General features: G+C 39.5%; 5 protein-coding genes across 11 annotated transcripts in view; 3 read left to right on the top strand and 2 right to left on the bottom strand.

Moving 5' to 3' along the window:
- kmt2bb (lysine (K)-specific methyltransferase 2Bb) overlaps positions 1–1,084 on the bottom strand; it is a 35,849-nt gene extending 34,765 nt beyond the window's left edge. For both annotated transcript variants that reach the window (XM_036132137.1, XM_036132143.1), the window contains exon 1: positions 728–1,084. The gene's annotated coding sequence lies outside the window, so the exon portion shown is untranslated. The remainder of the gene's footprint in view (positions 1–727) is intronic.
- A 1,108-nt stretch (positions 1,085–2,192) lies between these two features.
- Positions 2,193–3,953, top strand: psenen (presenilin enhancer, gamma-secretase subunit). Of its 2 annotated transcripts, none has more exons than XM_012862599.3 (4): positions 2,193–2,313; positions 2,659–2,740; positions 2,943–3,047; positions 3,471–3,953. In XM_012862599.3, the coding sequence occupies exons 2-4, from the start codon at positions 2,680–2,682 to the stop codon at positions 3,608–3,610; spliced, it is 306 nt and encodes a 101-aa protein (XP_012718053.1). In that variant the 5' UTR covers positions 2,193–2,313; positions 2,659–2,679; the 3' UTR covers positions 3,611–3,953. The 2 variants fall into 2 exon arrangements, with proteins under 2 accessions (XP_012718053.1, XP_012718054.1); XM_012862600.3 differs by having other exon boundaries at positions 2,195–2,313; positions 2,662–2,740.
- A 1,166-nt stretch (positions 3,954–5,119) lies between these two features.
- Positions 5,120–7,040, top strand: hspb6 (heat shock protein, alpha-crystallin-related, b6). Its single transcript, XM_012862655.3, has 4 exons — positions 5,120–5,305; positions 5,388–5,536; positions 5,833–5,955; positions 6,804–7,040. Exons 2-4 carry the CDS (start codon positions 5,390–5,392, stop codon positions 6,960–6,962), a joined length of 429 nt encoding a protein of 142 aa, XP_012718109.2. The 5' UTR covers positions 5,120–5,305; positions 5,388–5,389; the 3' UTR covers positions 6,963–7,040.
- Positions 7,041–7,284: 244 nt separating this feature from the next.
- Positions 7,285–13,715, bottom strand: proser3 (proline and serine rich 3). 4 transcript variants are annotated; one of them, XM_036132180.1, is made up of 14 exons: positions 13,540–13,715; positions 13,407–13,457; positions 13,223–13,331; positions 12,779–12,999; positions 11,505–11,668; positions 11,334–11,395; positions 10,323–10,408; positions 10,109–10,242; positions 9,738–9,973; positions 9,155–9,651; positions 8,317–8,461; positions 7,881–8,040; positions 7,544–7,625; positions 7,285–7,455 (listed from the first exon to the last, which is right to left on the bottom strand). In XM_036132180.1, exons 2-14 carry the CDS (start codon positions 13,415–13,417, stop codon positions 7,407–7,409), a joined length of 1,956 nt encoding a protein of 651 aa, XP_035988073.1. In that variant the 5' UTR covers positions 13,418–13,457; positions 13,540–13,715; the 3' UTR covers positions 7,285–7,406. The 4 variants fall into 4 exon arrangements, with proteins under 4 accessions (XP_035988073.1, XP_021172090.2, XP_021172091.2 ...); XM_021316415.2 differs by having other exon boundaries at positions 9,155–9,654; positions 13,540–13,714; XM_021316416.2 differs by having other exon boundaries at positions 9,155–9,654; positions 11,520–11,668; positions 13,540–13,713.
- Positions 13,716–13,803: 88 nt separating this feature from the next.
- Positions 13,804–23,379, top strand: lin37 (lin-37 DREAM MuvB core complex component). Of its 2 annotated transcripts, none has more exons than XM_021316419.2 (9): positions 13,804–14,262; positions 14,562–14,637; positions 14,719–14,766; positions 14,890–14,919; positions 15,085–15,170; positions 15,322–15,482; positions 15,960–16,076; positions 17,462–17,532; positions 23,018–23,379. In XM_021316419.2, exons 1-9 carry the CDS (start codon positions 14,229–14,231, stop codon positions 23,103–23,105), a joined length of 711 nt encoding a protein of 236 aa, XP_021172094.1. In that variant the 5' UTR covers positions 13,804–14,228; the 3' UTR covers positions 23,106–23,379. The 2 variants fall into 2 exon arrangements, with proteins under 2 accessions (XP_021172094.1, XP_012718108.1); XM_012862654.3 differs by having other exon boundaries at positions 13,805–14,262; positions 15,960–16,091.
- The last annotated feature ends 869 nt before the right edge of the window (positions 23,380–24,248 follow it).

Genomic DNA, 24,248 nt, shown 5'->3' with positions numbered 1-24,248 from the left:
TGCAGCGGTGACTTGGGCTCCATTTAAACATGCCCTGTTTGCTAACCCAGGCTAACAGCTAGCTAACCCGAAACGATTAGCTCCCTTCTTACAGTCAGGAAGCCTTATAGCCCCAATTAAAAACATGTTAGCTAACTGTTTATATGAACGTTCAGCTTTGAGAACAACAACACGTGTCTTTTCTCGAGCCAGCTTTGGCTTAGAATGAAGCAAAAACAGCGAGCAGCAGAGTCTCTGCAGAGTACGAAGGCGCTAGGCTTCCTGCTCTTTGTGTCGGCTATTAGCGGGCTAGCTGATGTTCCGGCCCTGTAACGACAGGGCCATACGTAAAATAAATGCGGCGCATGTTTACAAATGTCCACTCTCTCATTTAATTTTATTAGAGGCTATCCGAGTTTCACCTTTATTTTATCTATTTATTTTTAATTCTTAGAGAGCAAGCTGAGGGCGCACTGCTAAAAAGAGTTGCTGTCGGCGCTAAAGTGACATTTTGTGTTTGGAGTGTTCTAATGGGTTCCCAAACCGGGCTAGCGCTGGTTAACATGTACCGTGTAGCTCGAAGCTAAGGGTAACGCTAGCCTACCAATGGGATGTTGACATTTCTCCACGGCACCAACCAGTCATGCAGCCGTGGAAGACACTCGTTCTTGCGCATAAAAACGATCCCGGCCAATGTGACAATTTTGGAATAAATCAGCCAACCAACCTGGTGAGAAGGGCGCCTTACCTCTTCGCTTCCACTAGAGCTATATCCAGCCTGGCCGAGGATCTTGTGGCTTGCCTCTATCCCGAGTAGGCGCAAGTGAGACTGGTCTTCGTTTAACGAAAGAGCCAGGTTCGAGGGCCTCGGCCCTCCGTTAGTCACATCATCAGCTTCTGAGCTTGATCGCCCGAGTTGCCATCGCTTCTCGGAGCGCAAACGACTGCGCGATGACCAAGGCCGACCGGGGAAACGACCTCTGGCCGCAGCGGTTCCACCTTGGCCTCCTACGGCAGCCGCGGTTGCTGATCCGCATCCCGCTGCCGCCGCCATCATTGCTTCAACAACAACACACACCGATGGCTAGCAGTGCGAGGGGGAGAGACAAGAGGGAAGGCGCGAGAGGGGGGGAGCCGCAGTGGCACAAGGGAAACTGAGTTTTCGTTCAGTGTCATTTGCAACATAGCCGTGTAGAGTGAAAATTAAGAACTTTATTAGTTCCAATGGAGAAATAAAATACAGATTAAATTATGTTCTTAATGGAAGAAACAGGAGCACACACTACTATGACCTTAGTCTCAAAATACAGAAAATACCTAAACATATCACGTTGTGTACGTCTTCATATATATATATATATATATATATATATATATATATATATATATATATATATATATATATATATATATATATATATATATATATATATATATATATATATATATATTCTAACATGCAATAGATAGATAGATAGATAGATAGATAGATAGATAGATAGATAGATAGATAGATAGATAGATAGATAGATAGATAGATAGATAGATAGACAAACATCAGACATCTTGATCCAGAAGATCGCAATCTTTGGAGCAGCTAAAATCTTAAGAAGAACCCTCAAGCCCAGGACCCGTGCTTGAGAAATGGGAGAACCACCCACCTTGCTCAGGAGTATTAGTGGTGGGTGAGACAGCATTTCTTTATGTACTTTGGCAGCTTTTTGATGATAATCTTTGTATATGTATCTATATTAAAAACGTATGTTATGACTGGAAATTATTAAATTGTACATACATTATATGAAAGTAAAATATTATTTAATGTTAAGTCACAAATTTAGTCAGCTATCAAATAAATAGTATAATATTAAAAAATTAACACGCCAATGGTTATTGACATTTATTTTTTTAAATATTTGTCTTTCCATTTCTTCCAGATAATAATGTGGCATCCCAACTTGGTCAGTAAGTATTTTCACCAAAGTGACAGTCATGGCAGGCAGTGTGTCAATACACCGTTTAACAGGTAAAAGATGCTAATCTTAAAGCGGTTATTGTTTTAATATTTTAATTTATTTCTAAAGTCAATTTGTGTTTTTTTCCCCTTTTATTCCTTTAAAGGTTATCTTGTAGCTCTCATTTTAAGAACGGGACAAGACCTTCGTGTGTCTCCGCCATCTGTACACTAGGTGGCAGTATGCATTCTAAGATCACCTTGTGACTGCTCGAAACTGAAGAAAGGTAATGAGAGAAAAGACGAAGAAGAGGAGGCAGAGGAAGTGTTTGTTTGTTTATTCGGTTCTCTTTTTCTAGGGTTAGCCTGAAAGACTATAGGTATGTTATCGTATACTTGTAAAAAATAGTCTTAGTGTACGTTTGGTATAATTTAAAAGACGTTGCTCATAATCCGGATTACCGCAGTTTTTGTAGCAGTTGACGGGACAATTAGCGAATGCTAACGTTGCCTGAGGCTATTTCAAGTCACCTGACTGTGGATTAGTATATTTTAGAAAGGTTATCTAGTGTTTTTGTTATCTTGAGAATGTTTGATGAGGCTAGTTTGCTTTGCTAAGCCGGTGTTTAGACATTTCCACGTCCTGTTTAATCAAGTTTTATGTGTTGTTAGCTGTGTTGGAGCTAGCCGTAAACATGTCCCTGGAACTTTGTTTCTTCCTCCAGCAGGGCCACTGCGAGGTTACCATGAACCTGGAACGACTTCCCAACGAGGAGAAACTCAGCCTATGTAGAAAATATTACTTGGGTGAGAAAAAAATACCGTGAACCACTTCATACACCTGTACTTGGAATTAAACAGTTATAATAGTTGTATCCTCCATCATGTATTCCTAATATGGAAACAGGAAGGGTGGGTTACATACTGAGTTCAGAAGCAATAATTTAGTTGTCTAACGTGATATGGGTTTCTTTGGCTTTAAGTATTTATGTTTTCTGCTTGTTTTCAGGTGGTTTTGCTCTTCTTCCTTTCCTGTGGCTCGTAAATGTTGTTTGGTTCTTTAAGGAAGCCTTTGTGAAGCCGCCCTTCACTGAACAAACTCAAATTAAAACATGTAAGTGTAAATGTTGTCTTTGTTGAAAGTAATGCTAATTACATGGAATATAGTTATATATTTTTTTCTTGTCAAAATAGAAAAATGACTATACCTTTAAGCATTTACGCTTAGTGTATATTTATTTAAATATTGATTGGAAATATTATCCTCAATGATTTTTTTATTTATTTTTTTTTAATTGTCATTAATGTAGTAATTAGCCAATACATGTTAACATTGGAATAAAAAAATGGATTTGCATCAACAGAATGACTATAAACTATACACAAAACTTAAACTTTAAAAAAATTAAAACCTTTTAATTCATTGTATAACAGCCCATTTAAAATAAGTGGACTGCAATGTCAAAAAGAGTGCTTGTAAGTCATAAAAAAGTTATAATTCAAATACTTTCTAATTTGTATTAATTTTCTTTCCTAGATGTGAAGCGATCAGGCCTGGGTTTGTTTTGCTGGGTCACAATATTGACAACATGGATCACAATTTACCAACACTTCCGAGCACAGTGGGGGGAGGTGGGCGATTACCTGTCGTTCACGATTCCACTGGGCACCCCTTAAGACATCTAGCAGCCGACTACGATGGACCAAAGAGTTTTCTCTTTAATAAAGCGAAAGAGTTTGGTCTTTGTGACGTTTATTACCTTTAAAATGTTGTTACTGTGTCACTACGAAATTTCAGAATTTTGGTTTTAATTTAGGGCCTTTTGTATTCTTTGATTTCAGTATGAGCTAACAATGTGTTGCTAATGGATGTGCATTCAAATTTGTTTAGATTAAAAAAAAAAAAAACATACTGATTATGATGCTGTTTTGTTTTGTAAAATATTCACAAGATGACTTTGATTATGCACCCAAGATGATTTTTACTTGTTCTTGACCAATAAATGCATTTAAGCTACAATAGCCTTTGAGCTGTGTGTAAATTTAAGATGGTACGTCAGCCCCTTGTACAGAAGCCCATTTCCACAACTTTAAAGAATAACTGAATGGCTTGCAGTATGTCAAGTCATATCAAAGTCATTATTATGAGGTTCTCTCACAGTTATTATTCATTAAGTTGAACATACTATGTACTTTCTCCTTATGGTTCTCACAGTGATTTTTAAAGTGTCAGTTACAATGAAGCCTGAAATCCAATGTCAGAGAATAAGAGATGCAATGTTGTATCTCACAATCATGACTTTTAAAATCTAAATTGGTGTGATTCTCAGAAATGGGCTTCTAAACTCTTGCTTACCTTTTCATGTTTCTTTTCTCCATTTATGAGCCTGTATTTTATGTTTGGTTATTGTTAGACGTCTCCCAAAGTCCAGACAACCACTGGTGCCTGTTATGAAATCCAATAACCCGATCCCTCCGAATGTCCCCTCTTGCCCATCATCCTGTATGAGTCAGAGCATAGTCAGAGCCACTTTTAGTCACAGTCAAAGCTTAGGCGCCACGTTTAGCATTGCTAACTGGGAGAACATGTGCACATAACTGCTAAGTGTGTGGAGAACAGTGAGTATCAGCACATGCAGTGCTATCATTTCAGGAAGCCACCCAATGACACTGACCCGTGGGATCATTTCAATTTACATACATTTTACCGTACTGCAGAGCCTATGTATGTAAGACTTTTAAGTGTCTTGGCTACGTTTATTTAGCAGCTTTTGGGAAGTTCCTGGAAGTGTATTTTTGCAAGTATTTTCTAAGGGACATGTATTAATTGAATGTTTCCATCCTGTTGGATAACAGTTGATTGATGATGGGTTGGATACAAAGCACGTGTCTCTTCATGTGTTTAGGACCCGCTCCTCTTTTGAACTTATTTTTAGAAAGATCTTCCTCAACAACCAACTTATCCCACTGCTGCTCTGGTGACTACGCACCAGCAACACGTTTATACTCATGTCATCGACCCAATAAAGACACAGAAGGCTATGACAAACATTTTAATTGACAATAAGCCAGCAACAGCTGTGTCGTTCCCGAAACACACACTCATCTGTGGGTGGCCGTGCCTGGACACCCAAGGGTACACCGTCTGGAATGTGGCCGAGGCAAGGTGCCCCAGTATGAATTCCCAACTCATTATGTAACTCCAGTATAAAACATCCTGTGACTGTCGGGTCACGTTCAGCAAGCACAGGGAGAGGAGACGCTGGAATCGGACAGATCATTCCTCCTACTCGGGGCGAGCAGGAACATAACAGCAGGGGCTGGCCTTTCTGTTTTTGCTCACTAATTTGGTCTGAGGGTTTCTAAGCGAAGGTAAGCTGCTCCATGCTGCTTGTCTCTCAGCGTTCATTGTACCCCAACAAACTCTTCTGATTGTTCTATTTGACTTTTTTAGAAATGGATTTTATCGTGCCTCCCACCATGACAACTGGTGGTATCCAGTGGGAGAAAGTTTTACCTCCGCGGCTGAACGGGTCCCATGGTTATTATAACTGGTCGCCTTCATTATTGATTCCAGAGACTGATAATGTCAGTTCTGCAGAGGTAGGTAATTTTTTTAAGCTATAGTCTCTTCAGACAATCGTGAAAACTTAGTGACAGAATCTACTGCTAATCTTTAAATTAAATCTTACATTCAACATTTAAAAGATTTCTTCAGAGGAAGATCATGAGATTCAGTTGAATGTCTTCAAAATATGTTTCCCGTCTGTTTATACCATCCCATGATCAAATAAAGGAAATCTACACAAAAGTCACTTTAGAAAATATGCATTTTTTTAAACATTTGGAGTAGTCATTTGAGTTTTGAAAGACTTTTTACATTTAACTCGTGTCGACAGGTCCACTGTGATGACATCGGATTTACGGTTCAAGTTGATGTAAAGCAGTTCAACCCAGAGGACCTGCTGGTCAAAGTCGTGGGGGACTTTGTAGAAGTGCAAGGAAAACACAAAGAACTGAAGGTTTGTTTTTAATCTCACATTTTTAACTGTGTGGGTTAAAGAAAATTCACAGTAAAGTGAACCTTGGGCACCCAAGTTTTGCTCCCAAAAAAACTTCACAACTGCAATAGGCTATGGTTTGTAGACATTTGCCATGTGAACATACTCAATTTCAAGGGGGCTTGGTCATTTTGCTCCAACTTGACATATAAAATACCAAAGTTTACCATAAATTCGTGGCAGTAGTTTCTGCAGTGGACAGGCTTTTCGTACATTGGAAACACCAAAACCTGGAAGGATACAAAGAAAGCAGCAAGGGCGCAAGGGAAGGACAAAGGGGACAAAAGAAGGAGAGAAGGGAATAGTGAAGGTAGGAATGACACAAGGCAGGGAAGAAGAAAGACTAGCTAGGTAGGAAGAAATGAATGATACAAGAAAGGAAATATGGACGGAAAGAAAGAAAGACATAAAGAAGAGCAAATGCTGAAGACAAAAGACAAGGAAAGAAAGGTTTGAAAGTGAGGAAAACAAAGGACAAATGGAAAAAAAAGATAAGGAAATGAAGGTCGGACACAAGAAAGAACAGAATTAGAATAGTAAGGAATAAATGACAAGGAAGGACGAAAACCCACTACCTTTTAATAGATGAGCTATAGCATATTAGTGAAAAATCCAAATATTTCTCCATACTAAACCTCCCCCCCCCCCCCCCCCCCATACTTATCCAGATCTGGAAAATACTGAAATATTCCTTTTTACAGCCAGCGTTTTCTAGACTGTTTTGGAGCTCTGCTGTAAACGTCTGACCTGAACAGTATTCACAATGACCGATTTATCCTCTAAACTTGTATTTAACTGTCTCCTGGTAGAAGGAGGGCCACGGCTTTACAACGCTGCAGTTTAACCGCCGCTACCGAATCCCAAAGGGAGTGAACATCATGGCGTTGGAGTCAGCAGTCTCCCCGGAAGGCATCCTCATCATATCAGCGCCAATGTTGCAGACTGAAAGCACCAGATGCCTGACTTAGCACACAAGCCTCTGCCATCTTCACCATATAAGAAAATAAAAGAGCAGCGGCCTTTCTAAACACACAGACACAAACAGATTTAACTCGTCTCTGTACTCCCAGCGGCACACAGCGTGCTGAAACACCCATTTGTTTTGGTCTGTCCCTGGCACTGTTCTGATATTCCCTGCTCTCTGCGGTTTGTATATATACACACACACACACAACACTCCTCTGGTGTTCCTCATCAATCGGACGCAGTATTTCAAGGAACCGCTCTTTGTAAATATTCCTAACTTGCTGTTAAAGCCGCTAGGCTTTTGAGCAACTTTTGTAAATGCACTACATTGTGAATGTGATTAATGCACAAAGAAATACTCCAAACTGTATGTTGAAATCCTTTAATATAAATAAACTTTATTTCAATACAAAACTACAAAACAAAACAAAAAAAGTCTGATTTGTTCAAGCAACTGGTTGTTCCTCCAATTCATTCAGCATCACATCCACCTCTCTAACAGATTGAAAAATAAAATCAGCTCAGAAACATGAACTTGAATAAAACAGCACACTAGTTAAATTATAGCATTATTCAACATTACCTGATCTGATCTTTCACCCATTTTCTCTGGTGGCGGAGGACTTGTAACAGAGCGTCGTCTTCAAATTCTTCTCCATCAGAATCTGATTCAAAATAACAATGGGAAGAAGAATTGCACATTACGAGCAAATACAGGAGTTGCAAATAGCAGTTGTTGAAAAATACTACTACTACTACTACTACTACTACTACTACTACTACTACTACTACTACTACTACTAATACTACTAATAATAATAATAATAATAATAATAATATATATATATATATATATATATATATATATATATATATAAATAAGAGCTGGTGCCTGGTCTACAATCAAGCCATAAGCGTACCTTCAGCCTCTTGAATCAGCCGTGAAATGACTTCCAGGGAGTTCGGTGTGACGTACAAAGGAACTGGGGACTGTGAAGGTGAGGAGATGATTTCAGGAGGAGAAGCTGATGAAACAGGAGTCTCCTGCGCCGCAGTCGGGAACAAAACCTCTGAAACCACCTGTTAAAGCCCAGTGAGAACCATAATTGACTCAGATTACCTCCTGTGGTATTACTACCCAAAACCATGGAATTTAATTTGAGACTAAAACATTATAATGTGTGCTAATTTATAGCATATGGTGGGTAACGTAGATGTTCTAACAGTAAATATGCAGCTTGACCACTTCTTTTCAAGATAGGCAAGTATGCATGGGACTACAAACAAAACTTGAAATTAGGTTGTATTTAAACTGGTAATAAACTGGAATATTGTTCAGCATGCACACTTATTCACCTGTCCTAAAGCCATGTGAAGTGGAGAGGATGGTGGTACATGACGTCCAACGCAGCGGTCATCGGGAACGTCCTCGCTTCCATCCTGTTGATGCTGCTCTTTAGATGCTGTGGTGTTTTTTGGAAGGCTCGGATTTGAACAATCCCTGATTGGACAGCAATACCAATAAACACGTTCACCAGTTAAAAAGTACTGAATGCATTTGCATTTGCATTTGATTATACAGGTGTAACTTAATTCATAAAATTATCAGTGAAAAGTTACATTTACTTCAGTAAATTAATTCAAAAAGCGAAATATTTATTTTCTGTATTATATATTTATAACAGTTTTCAGTTCTTTAAACCCCCAATTTTTGTTTCTCTGAAAATGATATTACATCAGAGGAATAAAGAAAAAAAAAAACATTTAAAACAGAAATGGGTCCTGGACAAGTACAGTAAGCTACAAAAGGTCATCGCTAAAAAGGCTTGTTCACACAGTGCTGTTTTCATGGATATCAATGGAAAGCTGTGCAGAAAGAAAGGGTGTAATAAAAAAAGAGGTAACAATGATCACTAATAAATTATAATTCAGGCAAAATAACAAATCCAGTAAAGAGACTGTAAACAAGTATTGAGGGTATATCCTGTTTTTTTTTTTTAACCGGTCTTATTAAATATTGTTTTAGAAACAAGATTTGGGGTTTTAGTTGCAAGCCATTAAATCAACACCTGAAATCTATATGATACACAGGTTTGACCTTTGGGCTAAATCACTGAAATAAAGGAACTTTTTGAGGATATTCAAATGTACTGTGATACATCTGTAGTCAGTCTGTCATATTTCAATGCATCACCTCGCAGGTTTCCTCTGCTGCCTGGAAGGTAGTCCCGTCTTCTGGTCCGACTCTTTTGTCACCAGTTTCTTCTTCTTCTTCTTATCGGGTACTTTTTGCTGACTAGGCCCCTCCTCTATTATGTTTCCAGATGATGCAGGTGGTGAGGGTGGCCGACATTCTTTAATAAGCCCGTCGCTGTTGGTGCCCGATAAGCTTTCTGAGACTTGGGTTTTTTTGTGGACAACTTTGGTTTGGGGCTCAGACACCATCTGTGAAAAGGTTTGCTCACCAGTAGCACGGGATGACTGGCCGGGGCAGGGAAGGACATCACAGAGTAAATGCATGTGAGCAGGAACGTGGGAAAGAGCCTGGGTTTGAGACGTCATAGAAGAAGAGGGCACAACAGCAGCAGGGAGGAGTGGAGGACTCAGTCTGTGGGCCTCTGTGATTTCTGCTCGGGGAACAGTCCCGTGTGCATAAGCATCTCTTTCTGAGAACTGCCGAGGCTGAGAGTTCTGCTGTTATATAAAGAGAATAAAAGTCATGTTATTTGGTCTTTGACCCATACGAAACACATCTCTCCTGCACTTTAAAATCCAACCTTATAAGGCTGTCCCCCGGCTGATTGGTGGACCAAACTGGGGGCCTGCCAGCTGAAGGCAGAATCCTGCAGCCCTGATTGTTTCATGGACTGCGACCAGCCTCTCGCCTGCTCCATCTTTCTCCGTAAACGCCACTGGAACAAAATATCATCCTCTGGACGCGTGGGGGGTGTCATGGTAGGGATGACAGATTTCTGGAAGGGTGCAGCACGAGCCCACTCTGGAATGACCCGCACTGTGAACACAACGAGCACAGCCGTAACTCTTCTAGTAATAAAGACAAGGCAAGGAGCAGTTGTTTCTGTCAACAAATTTAAAAAAAAGAAATTATAGGCTGCGTTCAGACGGCTGTTGCACATATTTGCCTCACCAGCCGTTGGTTTTAACACACTGGGAATCAGAGGTTGCCGCACTGGCTCGTCCACGCTCACTGGAGAGGAGAAATCGGAGCATCCTAGGCCATCTGAGCTGACAGGGAAGTCTCCATCACTCGGACTACATTCACTGTTAGAAAGAGAGCGGCTTCGTTTTCACTCAGGAAGGCTGCTCCACTTGTTAGTGATGTTACTTGCTGCACTACACACCCTCTCAGTAGGAGTTTGCTCGCTCTTTCTTGGAGGTGCAAGATTTCTGTTTCATCGAATTCCCCTTGCGAGGAATCAGACACAACCTGAGGAACAAAACAAGAAAACGTCAAGTATCATCCTGAGCAACAGTGTGGGTAAATACAAACAGAATACTGAATGTTAAACCTCATGATGCACCAACATATTTCTAACAAATATACTGGTCATTTTTTAAAACCATTTTTAGGGAGGATAAATTTGTCATCGGCAGGCTGAAGGGTGTATTTTTAAAGTTTGCGGTATTAAAGGTAGCTCTCAAAGCATCTACTACACAGAGAGGTTTCAAAATAGAGTGGAATGCAGTGCATGCAGTTATTTATATCACAGCTATCCTTAAAAGAAGAACTTCCATCAGACACAACTGGCCTCTCTACAGATCTGGATACTCAGTCATAACTCATTTAAAAAATATAAAATCAACCAGCAAGAGATGAGAATCAGTCGATTTCTTCTTTATTGTCTCTAATCGATGATCGGCAAGTCAAATACCGAAAAATCCAAAAATAAATTCCTGGTCATTAAATACATAAAAAAAAAACTGCCGCAATTTCCAGCATATAAAAGAGATATATTAACAGCATCCACTATGATGCACTTTTTTTTGTATGAAAAGAGAATCAGATAAAGGCTAGAGACAAAGGTGGGGAAAACAATACTACCGTCTTTATCAAAAAACTTGTGGCATATTTTCTATTTTTTTTTTTCATGTGGTATGGTTTGTAGGAAAAAAACTCAGAACAGATCAAACTCAGAAGCAGGTCAGATCTCAAAAGAAAGCAGTAATCTGTGTGAGTCAGAAAAAAAAAATTTATAACTGTGTCTCTAATTATACTGACATACAGCAGGAAATAATAAACAGTTTTAATCAGTTTAGATGTTTTCAGTAAGCAGTGCAGCAATGTTTCACCCGTTTAGATCGCACCTGGTTGCACATTATTTAGCTTCAAGTAAACTCCTAAATGCACTCACATTGAAGGATCTGTCACGTTGAGGCTGCCCGGCTGGACTGTAAGCGGTGGGGTCACTGCCATCTTTTAGGGTCAGGGGCACATCCATTCGTCGGAAAGAAATATACATTAAGTTTGTTAGAGACAAAATGGACAAAATTCACAAGTTTATGGTTCATTCACATAAACACACCAACTGGGAGTATACCCTTCTCCAATGATTTAGTCCGGGTCAAACTGGGGCCTGATGAGTGGGCCGTCCACCAAAAAGGCATCTGTTCTTCTCCATCAGTAGAGGCCATCTGCTGGCGCTCCTCTCGACTCTGAGGCCGACCATGACGAAAACGTTCTACGTATCTGTAACAGTAAACGTTACAGTATACCAAAAACTATTTCTGTTTACAGAGACTTGCAAAGAAATTTGTAGTCCTTAAACATTTTGCCACATTACAACCACAAATCCCGGTGTTTTTCTTTTGTTGGGACTTTGTGTGATAGATCAACAACAACTAGGGCATAAATGCGAAGTATAAGGAAATTAATTGGATTTCAACAACCCTACAAATAAAATTAAGAGATGTGTGACACTTAGTTATTTAGACCCTATTAATCTGATACCCCTAAAAAAATCCAGTGCGCAGAATTGCCTAGAAGTAGAAGTCACGTAAACTATCAACACATGGCTGTTCACCTAAACTGGAAGGCTGAGAAAGGACAACTAGACAAGTGGCCCACAAGAACTCCAGAGGAGCTACAGAGATTTTCAACTCAGGCGAAAGAATCTCTCGACGGGACAAATATTAATCTACCCTTGACTGAAGATTGGCAAGAAGAAAACCGTGGGACGTCCTGCTTGCAGTTTGCCACAAGTCATGTAGAGGACATGAGAAGTGTGTGAGTGAAGGTCGTGTGTGGAACAAAACAAACCGTACACATCATCCTAAACACGTCATCTCCATTGAGAAACATGGTGGTGGTACTGTCATGCTGTTGGGATTCTTCTTCAGCAGTGATAAGAAAGCCAGTTTTAACAGTTAGCAAGATGGATGGAGCTAAGTGCAGGGTAAGCCAGGAAGAAAGGCTGCTAGAGGCAGCAGGACACTTTAAAGCAGAGGCAACCATCCACCCAGTCTGACTGAATGTGAGAAGATTGTACAAAGACAAACAAGACAACTTTCAATTTCTATTTATGCAAATCTGTTTGAGACACCCCCAAAAGACCTGCATGGTTCTACATAGTATTGTGTCAGTGGGACAAGCCACGATTTCCCAATTTTTATTTGAAAATCCATTTCCTCCCACTTCACAATTGTTATCTGATTTGAGATAGTCTGATGCAAAAAAAAAAAAAAGTAAAAAAAAATGCACAGAACTTTGTGGTTGTGACATGAAATGTGTGAAGATGAATAAAGGGGTATGAATACTTCTGCAAGGCACTGTAATTGATACATCACTGATGAAACGTACTTTGCTAGGACAGAATCTTCCTTTACTCCAGGGGGACCGGTGGACGGCTCTAATCTCACAGATAGTTTGTCTGGCGATATTTGAGGAGAGTCAGCGTTACTGTCAGGAGACGATTCACACTCGCCGGAGGGCCAGATCTCGGTAAAAACATGTTGTCCATCACTGGCAGAAATATCCGATTTTTCACGCCTGCTTGGATGTAAACGAACAGGACTTAGAGTCTAAGAGAAAACAAGAAAAAAAAAAGGCGAGACATTGTATGATTGCATCACACAAGTCATAAAGACAGATTCAGTGGCATGCATACAAATTCAAGCAGAACACTATTAAGTCAAGTTAGGCTAATGGATAAAAATGCATCTAGCTGGAAGCCAAGTTTGATAAATGATGTCTGCAAAATAAAAAAGGATGAAAACTTTCTATACATCCGTCTTTTAGACATACAATTTGTTTCTCTTTTTTTGACAGAGACTGCTTGCGTGATAGGTGGTAGTGTCCCCTCTTCGCAGTGGATGCAGGTGGGAAAGGATTCTGCCTCGTAAACACAGGTCCGCTAAAAAGACGCGAACAGATTTTAGTAACTGTCATTTCTTATTAAAACAGAGCAAATGTGCCCATTTCTTCTTACCTGGATTTCATGTTAATGTCAGAGTTTGTTCAAGATGAACTTGAATACAAACTGGCGTGAAGGAAAAACAGTAATTCATTTACATCTGGACAAGCCACTTCAGCCCTTGTATGCCCTCTTCCGCAATAGTTACCTTGGAATTAAACACGAGGAGGAAACAGCTTAGATACATACACATGGCATGTGAAAGGCTTATTAAACCTGAAATCCAATCTTCTCAATCTGCATGGTTTTGTAAAACTACCAGAATCTCTCCATTGCGTCGATTAAAAACGCAACAAATTTACTGCTATGTTTGTTCACCCCCCACCCAATAGGCTTAAAGTAGAAAATGACGGACGCAAAATCTGTCCAATCGCAGATGACACATTGTTTCCATAAGAACCAATCGGGTGACTGGAGACCGGCAGCGCGCGGAAGAGGAAAGCCAGCAAAGGATTCGAGCTTGTCAAAAACAAGCTAACTTAGCAACGGCAGTTGAGCTAAAACCTTTTACTTTCCGATACAATAATAAACGCAGTAAGATAGTTATAAGTAAAAATATCTAGTCACTGTTGGTTACCTCGAACAGTGAATGTTTAGTATAGGTATGTGTATCTATAATTTCGGACTCGTTTTAACAGTTTTTGACGCTAATGCCGAAGGGTGGCTAACTGGTTTTAACAGCTAACCGTAGCTAACTGGCTAACGTTGTTATTACCAAGCAATCAACAAGAGGTCGTTGTTAGCTCAAAGACCCCGTATACCTCGGTAAGAGGTAGAAAAGCAGCTGTTTTTAAGGCTGGGATTTCTTGACGAGCCCATAAGAGTATATTGAATAAAATGCATCACGTCAAGATAAAGACAGAGAGGCCAGGTAAGACAATAAACACTGCATTCATAATATTAATACGTAGTAAAGGTGCTAAGAACCACAAAATGAAGTTCACATTGGGTATTTTTGTGTTTTAGCAAGAATATTTTATTAAAATAACATTATTTGTGTAAGCATTTCATGATGGGTAAAAGTTTTTAAACTAATGTATAACATTCCGTATTTGAATCATAAATTCCTGTTTTTACCTCTGCTAAAATGCTGAATTTATTAATATCACAGAGTAAACATGAACGTGTTTGATAATTTTTTGTGTTTTATAAATAATTTTGCTGCTTCAGATTCGGACAGCACAGGTGCACGTGGCAGGTTGGATGCTGTGCTCAAGGGTCTTGTAGAAAAGAGTGAAAATGAAAGGTTTGTAAAATACTTCTTATCAATATGTTGATTAAGACAATTGTGAGCACTTTGATTATTAAGAACTGCTTTGCTTTGCAGAGAACCAAATGAAGATCCAGGAAAGTTGTCAGTGGACTCTTTAAACAAGTATGGACCACAAAATATTACGCATTATTATGCTTTAATTTAGTGTTACTGTAATCACATTATTGCAACTTTGTATCAGTATTGTACAACATAGTCACCAAATGGTCTGTCTGCGCTTTTTAGAGATTTGTCTCCATCATCTGCTGGAAAAAGGTAAATGTCTGTTTTGATGTACATACCTACTTTTCTCCCTTTTATGTCTAGCTATATTTTAGCAACCGGGTATAATTTATCATACCGTATATGTTTGTGATTTTGCCAGACAGAAGTCCCAATCTGTAGTATGAGTTTTGATTTTTTTTCCCCCCTGTTCTTTAGACCTTCAGCAAGATTTCCACAGCACCGGAGGAAGAAGCGAAAGGAGATGGACGAGGGCATACCAGAGACCAATCAACATAAACAGAGTAAATTCAGCGCAGCTATTAAAACAATGAAAGAGTTAGATTTATATTAATTGTTTCTTATTTAATTTGGATACATTTATGTATTTATTGCAATTTGTGTCTTTTTAATTGTCCTTGTATTTTCTGTCCTAATTTAATTTTTTTCATTTAGATGCGTATATTATTAAGTTGTTTGATCGCAGTGTGGATTTAGCTCAGTTCAACACCAGCACCCCACTGTATCCAATCTGCCGTGCCTGGATGAGAAACAATCCTTCCCATAGGGAGCCAGTGGCTTCTCCGAGCTCCCCACAAAGCATAACGGAGGAGGAGGTGGGACTGTGAAGAAGTTTGTTATATTACTTTTATTTTGTCTATCATATACAAGCATTATCAAAAAATGCTTTCTATGCCTTAGTCCTCATACAAGCAACATGTGCAAATTAGACAGATTTTTTTTATCCAGTTGAACTAGGAATTGTGGAACTAGTTTCTTTTTTCTTAATTTACTAAATATATAAAAATTGCTTTAAATTTGATTCAAAACCCATGTTGCATCAGGTTTTTAAAGGTAGCATGTAATATCTGCTCTAAATAAACCATTTTTTTTAGTATTGATACAGTTCTAGTTTCATCTAAAGTAGAGCAAATAATAAAAAAGTATAAATAGTATTTATAGTGTTATATAGTAAGCCCACTAAAGATGTCAAATTTGTTAAAGTTCATCTTTGCATTTTAACATAAAAATAACTTGTAAGAAAACTTGTTAAACATAATTATTTAATTTACTTTTTTTTTTTTTTTTTTTAGGTCCCAGATATGATGAATGGCAAAGGTCAGAATGTGTATCGACTTCCCCCTCCATCTGCCTGTGCAGTTAGCTCCTCTGGTGAACCCATCAACCTCAGGATCCCACAGACTGAGAAGGTCACAATTTCCAAGGTTCTAAAATAATATGATTTTCAACTTACTTTCTTTAAATTTTACTGCAACATGACAATCCAGATCTTTACCTACAGTATCTCACAAAAGTGGGTACACTCCTCACATATTTTTCTCAATATTTTATGTTTTTATGCAAGAACACCAAAGTTATGACACTTTGATAGAATGTATATTAGGCAACGCACAGCTTGTATAACGGTTTAAATTTGCTGTCACCTCAAAATAACTCAACACATAGCCATCGATAGCTAAACTGCTGGCAACAAAAGTGAGTACACCCCCAAGTAAAAATGTGCCAAAAGAAAAACAAATATTTTGTGTGACCACCATTATTTTACAGCACAGCCTTAATTCTCTTGAGCTTGGAGTTCACTAGAGCCTCACAGGTTGCCCCTGAAGTCCTCTTCTAAGACGAGATCACGGAGCTGCTGGATGTCGGAGACCTTGATTTCCTTCACCATCCATTTCCATAGATGCTCGATAGTGTTTACGTCTGCAACATGCTTGGCCAGTCCAGCATCTTTACCCTCATTTTCTTTAGCAAGGGCAGTGGACGTCTTGAAGGTGTGTTTGGGGTCGTTATCATGTTGGAATACTTCCCTGTGGTTCAGTTTCTGAAGGGAGGGGGGGTCATGTTCTGCTTCAGTACGTCACAATACATGTGGGCCTTTATGGTTCCCTCAATGAACTGTAGCTCCTCCCAGCCGGCAGCACCAAACCACGACAGTCCCACCACCATGCTCAACTGTAGGCAAGATACACTTGTCTTTGTACTCCTCACCTGGGGAGTACAACACACATTTGACACTATCTGAACCAAATCATTTCATCTTGGTCTCGTCAGACCACAGGACCTGGTTCCAGTATCCAAGTCCTTAGTCTGCTTGTGTTCAAACTGTTTGTAGACTTTCTTTTGCATCATCTTTAGGAGGGGCTTCCAATTGGATGCAGTGTGCGGCGTGTGGTCTGAGCACTAACGCACTGACCCAACCACCCCTTCAACCTCCGCAGCAACGCTGCCAGCAGTCGTATGTCTGTTTTCAAAAGACATCCTTCGATTACGACACTGAACACGTGCCGTCAACTTTTTCGGTCGACCATGGCAAGGTCTGTTCTTAGTGGACCTTCTGTTAAACCGCTGTATGCTGTTGGCCACCGTGCTGCAGCTCAGTTTCAGGATACTGGCAATCTTCTTCATAGCCTAAGTTATTTTGTGGGGGCAGCAAAGTTACAATTTTATACATTGTATCAAAGCGTCATTTCTTCAGTGGTGTCCCATGATAAAATCTTTGTAAAAATGTGAAGGATGCACTTACTTTTAGATACTGTACATGTTAACTGTGAATAAAGTCACTCTCTGTCCACAGTTGACAGATGTTCCTGTATCAGGGGCGCTCATAAGTGACCACATGGAACGTTGGAAAAAGATAAGACAAAAGTAAGTTTTAGATGCTCCATTTGTTTGTTTTTTGCTAAGACATATTTACATGGACAAATCAAATTGTGAGTTCTTTGTGCCTTTTTTTTTTTTTTTTTTTTTTTTTTTTTTTTACACAAAGCTATCATTTAAAGGCATACTATGCAACATTTTTCAGTTAATTAATGTGTTCCATACCGTTTTGGATGATTAAATGAGTCATTTCAGGTCGAACAAAGGTTTTCTCGGCCACCCTGGGGGTCTGTGGGGGAAATACCGCACTTGCAATTGCAAGAGCTTACGGCCCGCACACACAGAAGTCTCGCTTTACGGCGAGAACTCCATGTGTTTTTGCCCTGCCATTCACTATATGCACGCGCGAAAGCAACAAAGAACCGCGTGTTAACGTCAAATAAACATGCAAGCATATCGAGTTTTATTATTATTATTATTATTATTATTATTATTATATATAATTTTTTATATATTTTTTTTATGTTGGCGAGAGGCTACCGCGGCGGCCGCTGCATGGCGAGGCGGTGGCGGTAGCGTCTCGCCAACAACAGAAAGCTATCATTTGATTCCCATGTTTGTCGATTTGCTCTACTGTCTAGTCTTGTTTTGTGTTTGAGAAGTAACTTCCTCACACATGAAGATCTGCTAACGAAATGGTTTTCCCATGATGCCTACACATCATAAGTGATAAAAGTTGCTTCAAGTAGAAAATCTAATTATGGGAACCCTTTAGAGCTTCCACAATGCTCCTTTTTCACTGTAATTCACTAACTGAAATAAGGGGAGGGGCAAGAAAGGGGGATAAAACTTTAAACTCTGTTAATAAAAATGATCTTTACTGTCATTACAACATACATTCCAATGAAAACTCATGCCTTAGCGAGCATCGGGCTGCCACTGCAGCTCCCAGGGCGCATTCTGGGCTAAGGGTCTTGCTCAGGGACCCAGAATGGCAGTTTGTGGGATTCAAACCCATAACATTGCAGCATCTCCAGAAAGCAAGCACGTTGCTCTCTAATGCCACCACTCCCTGGGTTATAGTAACTATTTGTGTACATTTTTGGGGGTAAAACATGAGAAATTACAGTGTTCAACATTTCTTTTAAAAAGAAATGTCGTCTTAAGCGTCACCCATTTTTACACACTGCAGACCCTTTAACATAACTTAAAACCTGCATGCTTTTTATAAAGAAAAATAAAATAAAAGGCATCTATGAACAATGATAAAATAAAGCACACTATTAATAAAATGTTTGCCTTAAAATCAGTGGCAGCTTGTCAATAGGGGGCGCTAGAGGCTCATTAAAGTTGCAGGAAAAAAGTGTAGATGATAAACAAATCACAAAGTAAAAAGTAATTATTACATCTGTTCTCATAAAATGTCAGAGTATGATTTATTTATTTTGCTAACATTCCCATCCATTTGGATTTATTTGGTTGAATTTATTTGTTGTTTTGTGCAGGTCTAAATTCATACATTTAAATGGTGACAGATGCCAGAAAGAGGGGTGTGTGTGTGTGTGTGTGTGTGTGTGTTTACGTCCTTACTTTTTTGGCTTACCTGTGATTCCATGCTGGCCTCTAATTGGTCATGTAAAGATTCTCCTTGCGAGGCAGTTCTCTGCGCCTTTGGCCAATCACCACTTTCTGTCATTCTTCATCCAATTAAATAATGACATTTGGATATCAGGTAAATTGAACTATACCGGTTTTAGTTCAATGTCACACCTCTGGTAGCTTAAACGCGTGAGCATAAATCTCATATAGACGGACGAATGCAAACCAAACAGTCAGAATACAACCAGGGAGGAGGGAATGCCACAACAACAGAAAATTCTGTTCATTATTTACAAAATAATAATTTTCAAAAGCTATCGCTGGAGGAAAAAACAGATAAAAGAACTTGAATCGGATCAACCAGACTTGCAATCAAGCAGCGGGAAAGGGACTCATATCCAAGTCAAGTTTGTTGTGTTTTTAATACCTAACCTCTAGTTTCAATTTAGTTCATTGTTTATAATGCCATTTCACAACACATCAACTCAATACACTTTACAAAGTCAGTTCAATCAAGCCATAAAGACAGATTAGTAAAATTAATTTCTTAATAAACCCAACAGATTGCAACTAGTCTAAGACAGGGCCAACAGTATCCTTTATAGGAGAACACAAAGCGTGCAGCTGCAGTTGAGCTGATGCCGCCTTCCAGGATGGCGTCAGAGCTAAACACTACATCAGGTCAGATGTAGTTACTATGAAGATAAAAAGACATCATAAAATAAAAGTTTAAATGTCATAGTAGTAGGAGAATGTAGTAGACTGGGGGAAAGTGGGCTTTATGTCCTCCAACAGCTTAAGCCTGTTGGAGAATACAGCTACAGTGATTGGTCAGGATAGTCCAAGCCACTCTAACTATAGGACAGGGCATACAGTAACTACAAACTGTAAGCTTTATCAGAAAAGGTTTTACACCTTGTCTTAAAAGTAGACGGGGTGTCTGCCTCACAAACTAAAGTCCCACTTCCACTGCCTCGTAATGGCTGCGTAACACACGGCTCCGCTCACTTCTGTGTGTTTTAGGACCAAAGATCTTGTATAAATGTGTAAATATTAATATTTAGTCACAGAGTTGATTAACTCCGTGACTGAAAACAGCCGTAAGAAGGACCGGTCTGTTCCTGGCACCTACAGCGGCTCCAGGGACCTCGAGCGCGGTCAATCCTTGCCGCTGTCACCGGTGTCCGCAGTCTGTGAGTCCTGCAAAATCAAACCGATAAAAATTGTTTTAATGCGGTTAAAATCTTTTTTTTTTATTAAAGAATTCTCCTCGCCTCTGCAATGACTGAGACAAACGATCTCATATACAGGTGTTAATATTAACTCTGTCACTGACAACAGCCTGAGGAAGGAGCAGTTTGCCCCGGGAACCGCAGCGATACTCCACACAGTTTCAAAGCAGACAGAGTTCAAACAGGCTCTGCTTTATTTTATTATTAGATGTGTTATCCAGATATTTATCCCGAATTATTCCTCAAAAATATCCAAGATAAACTTCCATGTACACATATAGAAACACTATTTATTATATTTTGTTTATGTTTAATTTATAATGATGTAGGCTATTTTGATCATTTACTGTTTCTCACAGATTTCTTTAGTGTCAACTGGGGGTGGAGGACAGGACGTGGGGGGCTAAAGCAATACCCAGGAAGCGTGTCCCTCTTCCAGGCCTTTTTAGGTCGGGTGAATCTCTAAAGCAGGCGAAAATAATCTGTGCGGGGTGGAGATGAGTAGGGCAGGTGGACCAGGCTTTGACCTGCATCTTATGGTAGTCCTGATAGTGGAGAATTACAATAGTCCAGCCTTGAAATAACAAATGCATGGAATAGTTTTTCAGCATCGCTCCTGGACAGAATATTTGCAATTTTGGCAATATTCTGAAGGTGAAATAGGGAAATTCTACAAACCTGTTCAAAATTAACTCCCCCGCCAGATGGATTTTGTTCCACTGAGCTCCACACATCCATCTGGGATTGCATTGATGATGTATTTCAGAAGGAGGGACCTTATCAAAAATCCTTGGATTTGATGGGATAAACTACTTGTCCATCCTCTTTACTGACGGGCTACAAGCTCTTGCCAAACCCGGTCGGGAGAAGGGCGAAAACATCGTTTCCACCAACAAAAGCCTTCAAAGCCGTTCTCTTGTGTTCTTTTAAAGAATTAATATACAGTAGAGTGGACAACGCTGATGAAATGGCAGCATCAATGTTACCGCTTGCTTCCTCACTGCGAGCTGCCATTGTCTGAATCCAAATAGTCGCTTCTCTGATACGTGACACGTACAAAAAATTTCGCCTGGCGATCCTGATTGGCCCGCCCATTTTATGTGGTATTGTAATCTCTCCCCAATGGCAGCGATTCCAGATGGATGTGTTGACGCCATGTGGAGCTCTATAGAACAACATCCATCTGGCCAGAGTCAGGTTAGTTTAATATGGGATTTAAAGCCATAAGTACTTTTCGAGTGGCAGTCCTCACACAGGAACCTTTTAAAATAGCGTCATAAACGCTCCCCACTGCGTTCCCCCCACCCCACAGCTACAGCAAACTGTCCCTCACAGCAGCTAGAAACAGAGAGAGACAAATGCTACTCAGACGGATACAGACCTGGCTGCTCACTGTGAGCCCAGCGTAACGCAGTGTGGGTGAGTCTATTTTTATTTAGGAAAGGGAGGGAGACAAGAAGGAAGTGAGAGAAATGTGTGTATGCTGAAGGATAGTGGCTAGAGTCACCGACACTCTGTAGCTCAGCTTGAGCTGGTTTATTTATATAAATAGTTGCTTCATGGACAAAACACCCCAGTAAACCACAGACTTTAAATTAAAATACACCTGACGTCGCTTATAATAAACAGACTTGGTAACACTGCTATTGATGCCGGTGGCCTTACATTGCGCTGCCGTAAAACTGTTTGTCTTACCGCGAGAACTAGAACGGAGCAGCAAGACCGCCTCTGGTTCGCCGCTCCGAGAGTTGAAAGTGTGGTTTTTCAGCCATAGACACTAAGGGGAAATGACAGACCCCTCAATCGTCTCATAAACACTTAGATTAAATCACAGGGACTTTGAAGAGGATATATTAAGATAAAAATGTTACTTAGCGGGGCATTAAATGACATGGCCAAGTCAAAAAGAACACCAAGGTTTTTTACTTTTGTTACCTGAGGACAATTTAATGCCATCCAGATTAAGTGATTGACAAAGCTGTTACTTTTTCAAAGACAACTTCTGTCTTGTTTGAATTTAAAAGCAGAAAATGTATAGATTGCTTTCCAGGTGCCACTTGGTGTGGCAGCCCACTGCTCTCTAGCGGATGACTTGAACAAAGAAACAAATTTCCCCTCTGTTGGACTGTAAAGGGAAATATTTATTTATTTTATAACAATGATCAGCGGACTGCTTTTGACACACATTAACATTTATGAGATGCTTTGCATTGTCAATTTATGGTTGAATGTGGTGTTTGTACAGGGCAGAACATGAGGTGGGACTTTTTATCCAAACATTCAAATGTAGCTGTGATCCATAACGGGAAATTGCATGCTGATGAGCATGCACATGGGTTTTGTAAATATGAATTATCTTTTTTTGGGAGGCATACACAATTTTTTGTTTGTTGGCGTACATACACTTTTAGTATGGACCCTACGCAATGTTTAATAAACGAGGCCTCAGATTCTATTCTTACCTCTAATGTTGCTCCACTTACTGAGAATGAAGTAATCCTGTTTGCGAGGATGCCAACAATCTCATTTTTAATAGAATAAATGTTATTTAAAAAGAATCCCAGTGACTCAATACACTTTACTGTATTGAAGCCAGCACAATATTTGCACACTAGTACACGCCCCACCCGCATTTGTTTCCAGCAGCCATCACTGCTTATAATAGTTTTGTATTTAAAAAACCTTTTTGTTCTTGGTTTTAGGTGGAAGGAGTGCTCCAATAAGAACCAGCTGAGATACAGTGAGAGCATCAAGGTTCTGAAGGAAATGAAGGAACTTTATGATCACTGACTGACTGCCTTGTAGCTGTTGCTGCAGAATGGACTCTCCACATTTGGAAAGGAGCCATTGGATTTGCATTTAATGTTGAATAACACCTGCATAAAGCACAGACTCGTAGAAAAACAGTAGCAGTACTTTGAACCTTTAACACACTTCCACATAGGAAATTACAAAATGTGTTTTCTGTTCAGAGACAAGTTCAGAGTGTGATGGTGGACTTAATAGTCAAGTAAATTCTTTGTAAATGTCTGAATTACATTAAAGGTAATATTTTTCCAACACACATTGGTGCATCAGTTTTGCCAGTCTCATAAAACTTGGAAAGCATTAAAAAAAAAAGAGCCACAGATGGTTAAGTATTTTATAAACACACCTCGGTTTTCTATATGAACATGGTAAAAGTCTCTTGGAACTAATTTTCCAATAACAAGTCTAGTGATAAGATGTTGGTTTAATTATTCAAGCGGGGGAGCCCCAAAAAGCAAGGTTTTCATTCTTTGTCTAACGTAACAATGTTGATTTGATGTCAGTTAACAGAATTAAGGCATAGCCAACCTTTCCCAGAATAATTATAAAACGCTGGGTCTGAAAATGACTCTGACTGCACTGTAGTTCTCCCACAGCTTTTAGTTTTATTATGATAGGACTTATGTCATTAAAATTATTGTAACTAGATTAAGATTTAATTTGTTGTCCTGCTGGTACTGTACTTGACTGTTTCTGGTACCAAAGGTTTAAATTAATTTATCTTCTGTCTGCTCTGTCTGCTGTAAAGAGATGTAATTATGATTCCTGCAAAAGTTAGCTCAGTGCAGTATACAGAGACTGTAAACAAAGTCAGTTAATTTCAGTGTAGGTATAATCCAATTCACATTCAAAATTCATTTATTTTAGTTGAGTGCAACCTTGTTCAACCCAAATCATATGCACCACACGTTTAAACAACCAGTTACCTCCGATATCTGATCGGGTTTCACATTGGATAGTCTGCCTTGCAAACAGGAAGTCTAGCATAAACCACTGTGGTGTGCTGAAAGTTAAGCGGCTGTGATGAGCACGTGTGTATCCTGTTTATAATGCATTGCTAGAGGCAAAAAAAAAAATCCCTTCCCTGTAGCCGTAGAGTTTATGCATGAGCCCGTTGTATTTCAT

This window comes from Fundulus heteroclitus, chromosome 3 (assembly GCF_011125445.2).
Source record: "Fundulus heteroclitus isolate FHET01 chromosome 3, MU-UCD_Fhet_4.1, whole genome shotgun sequence".
In the NCBI taxonomy this organism is placed as follows: Eukaryota; Metazoa; Chordata; class Actinopteri; order Cyprinodontiformes; family Fundulidae; genus Fundulus; species Fundulus heteroclitus.
Note: the sequence above shows the minus strand (reverse complement) of the source record. Positions and strands in the feature narration are given on the sequence as shown.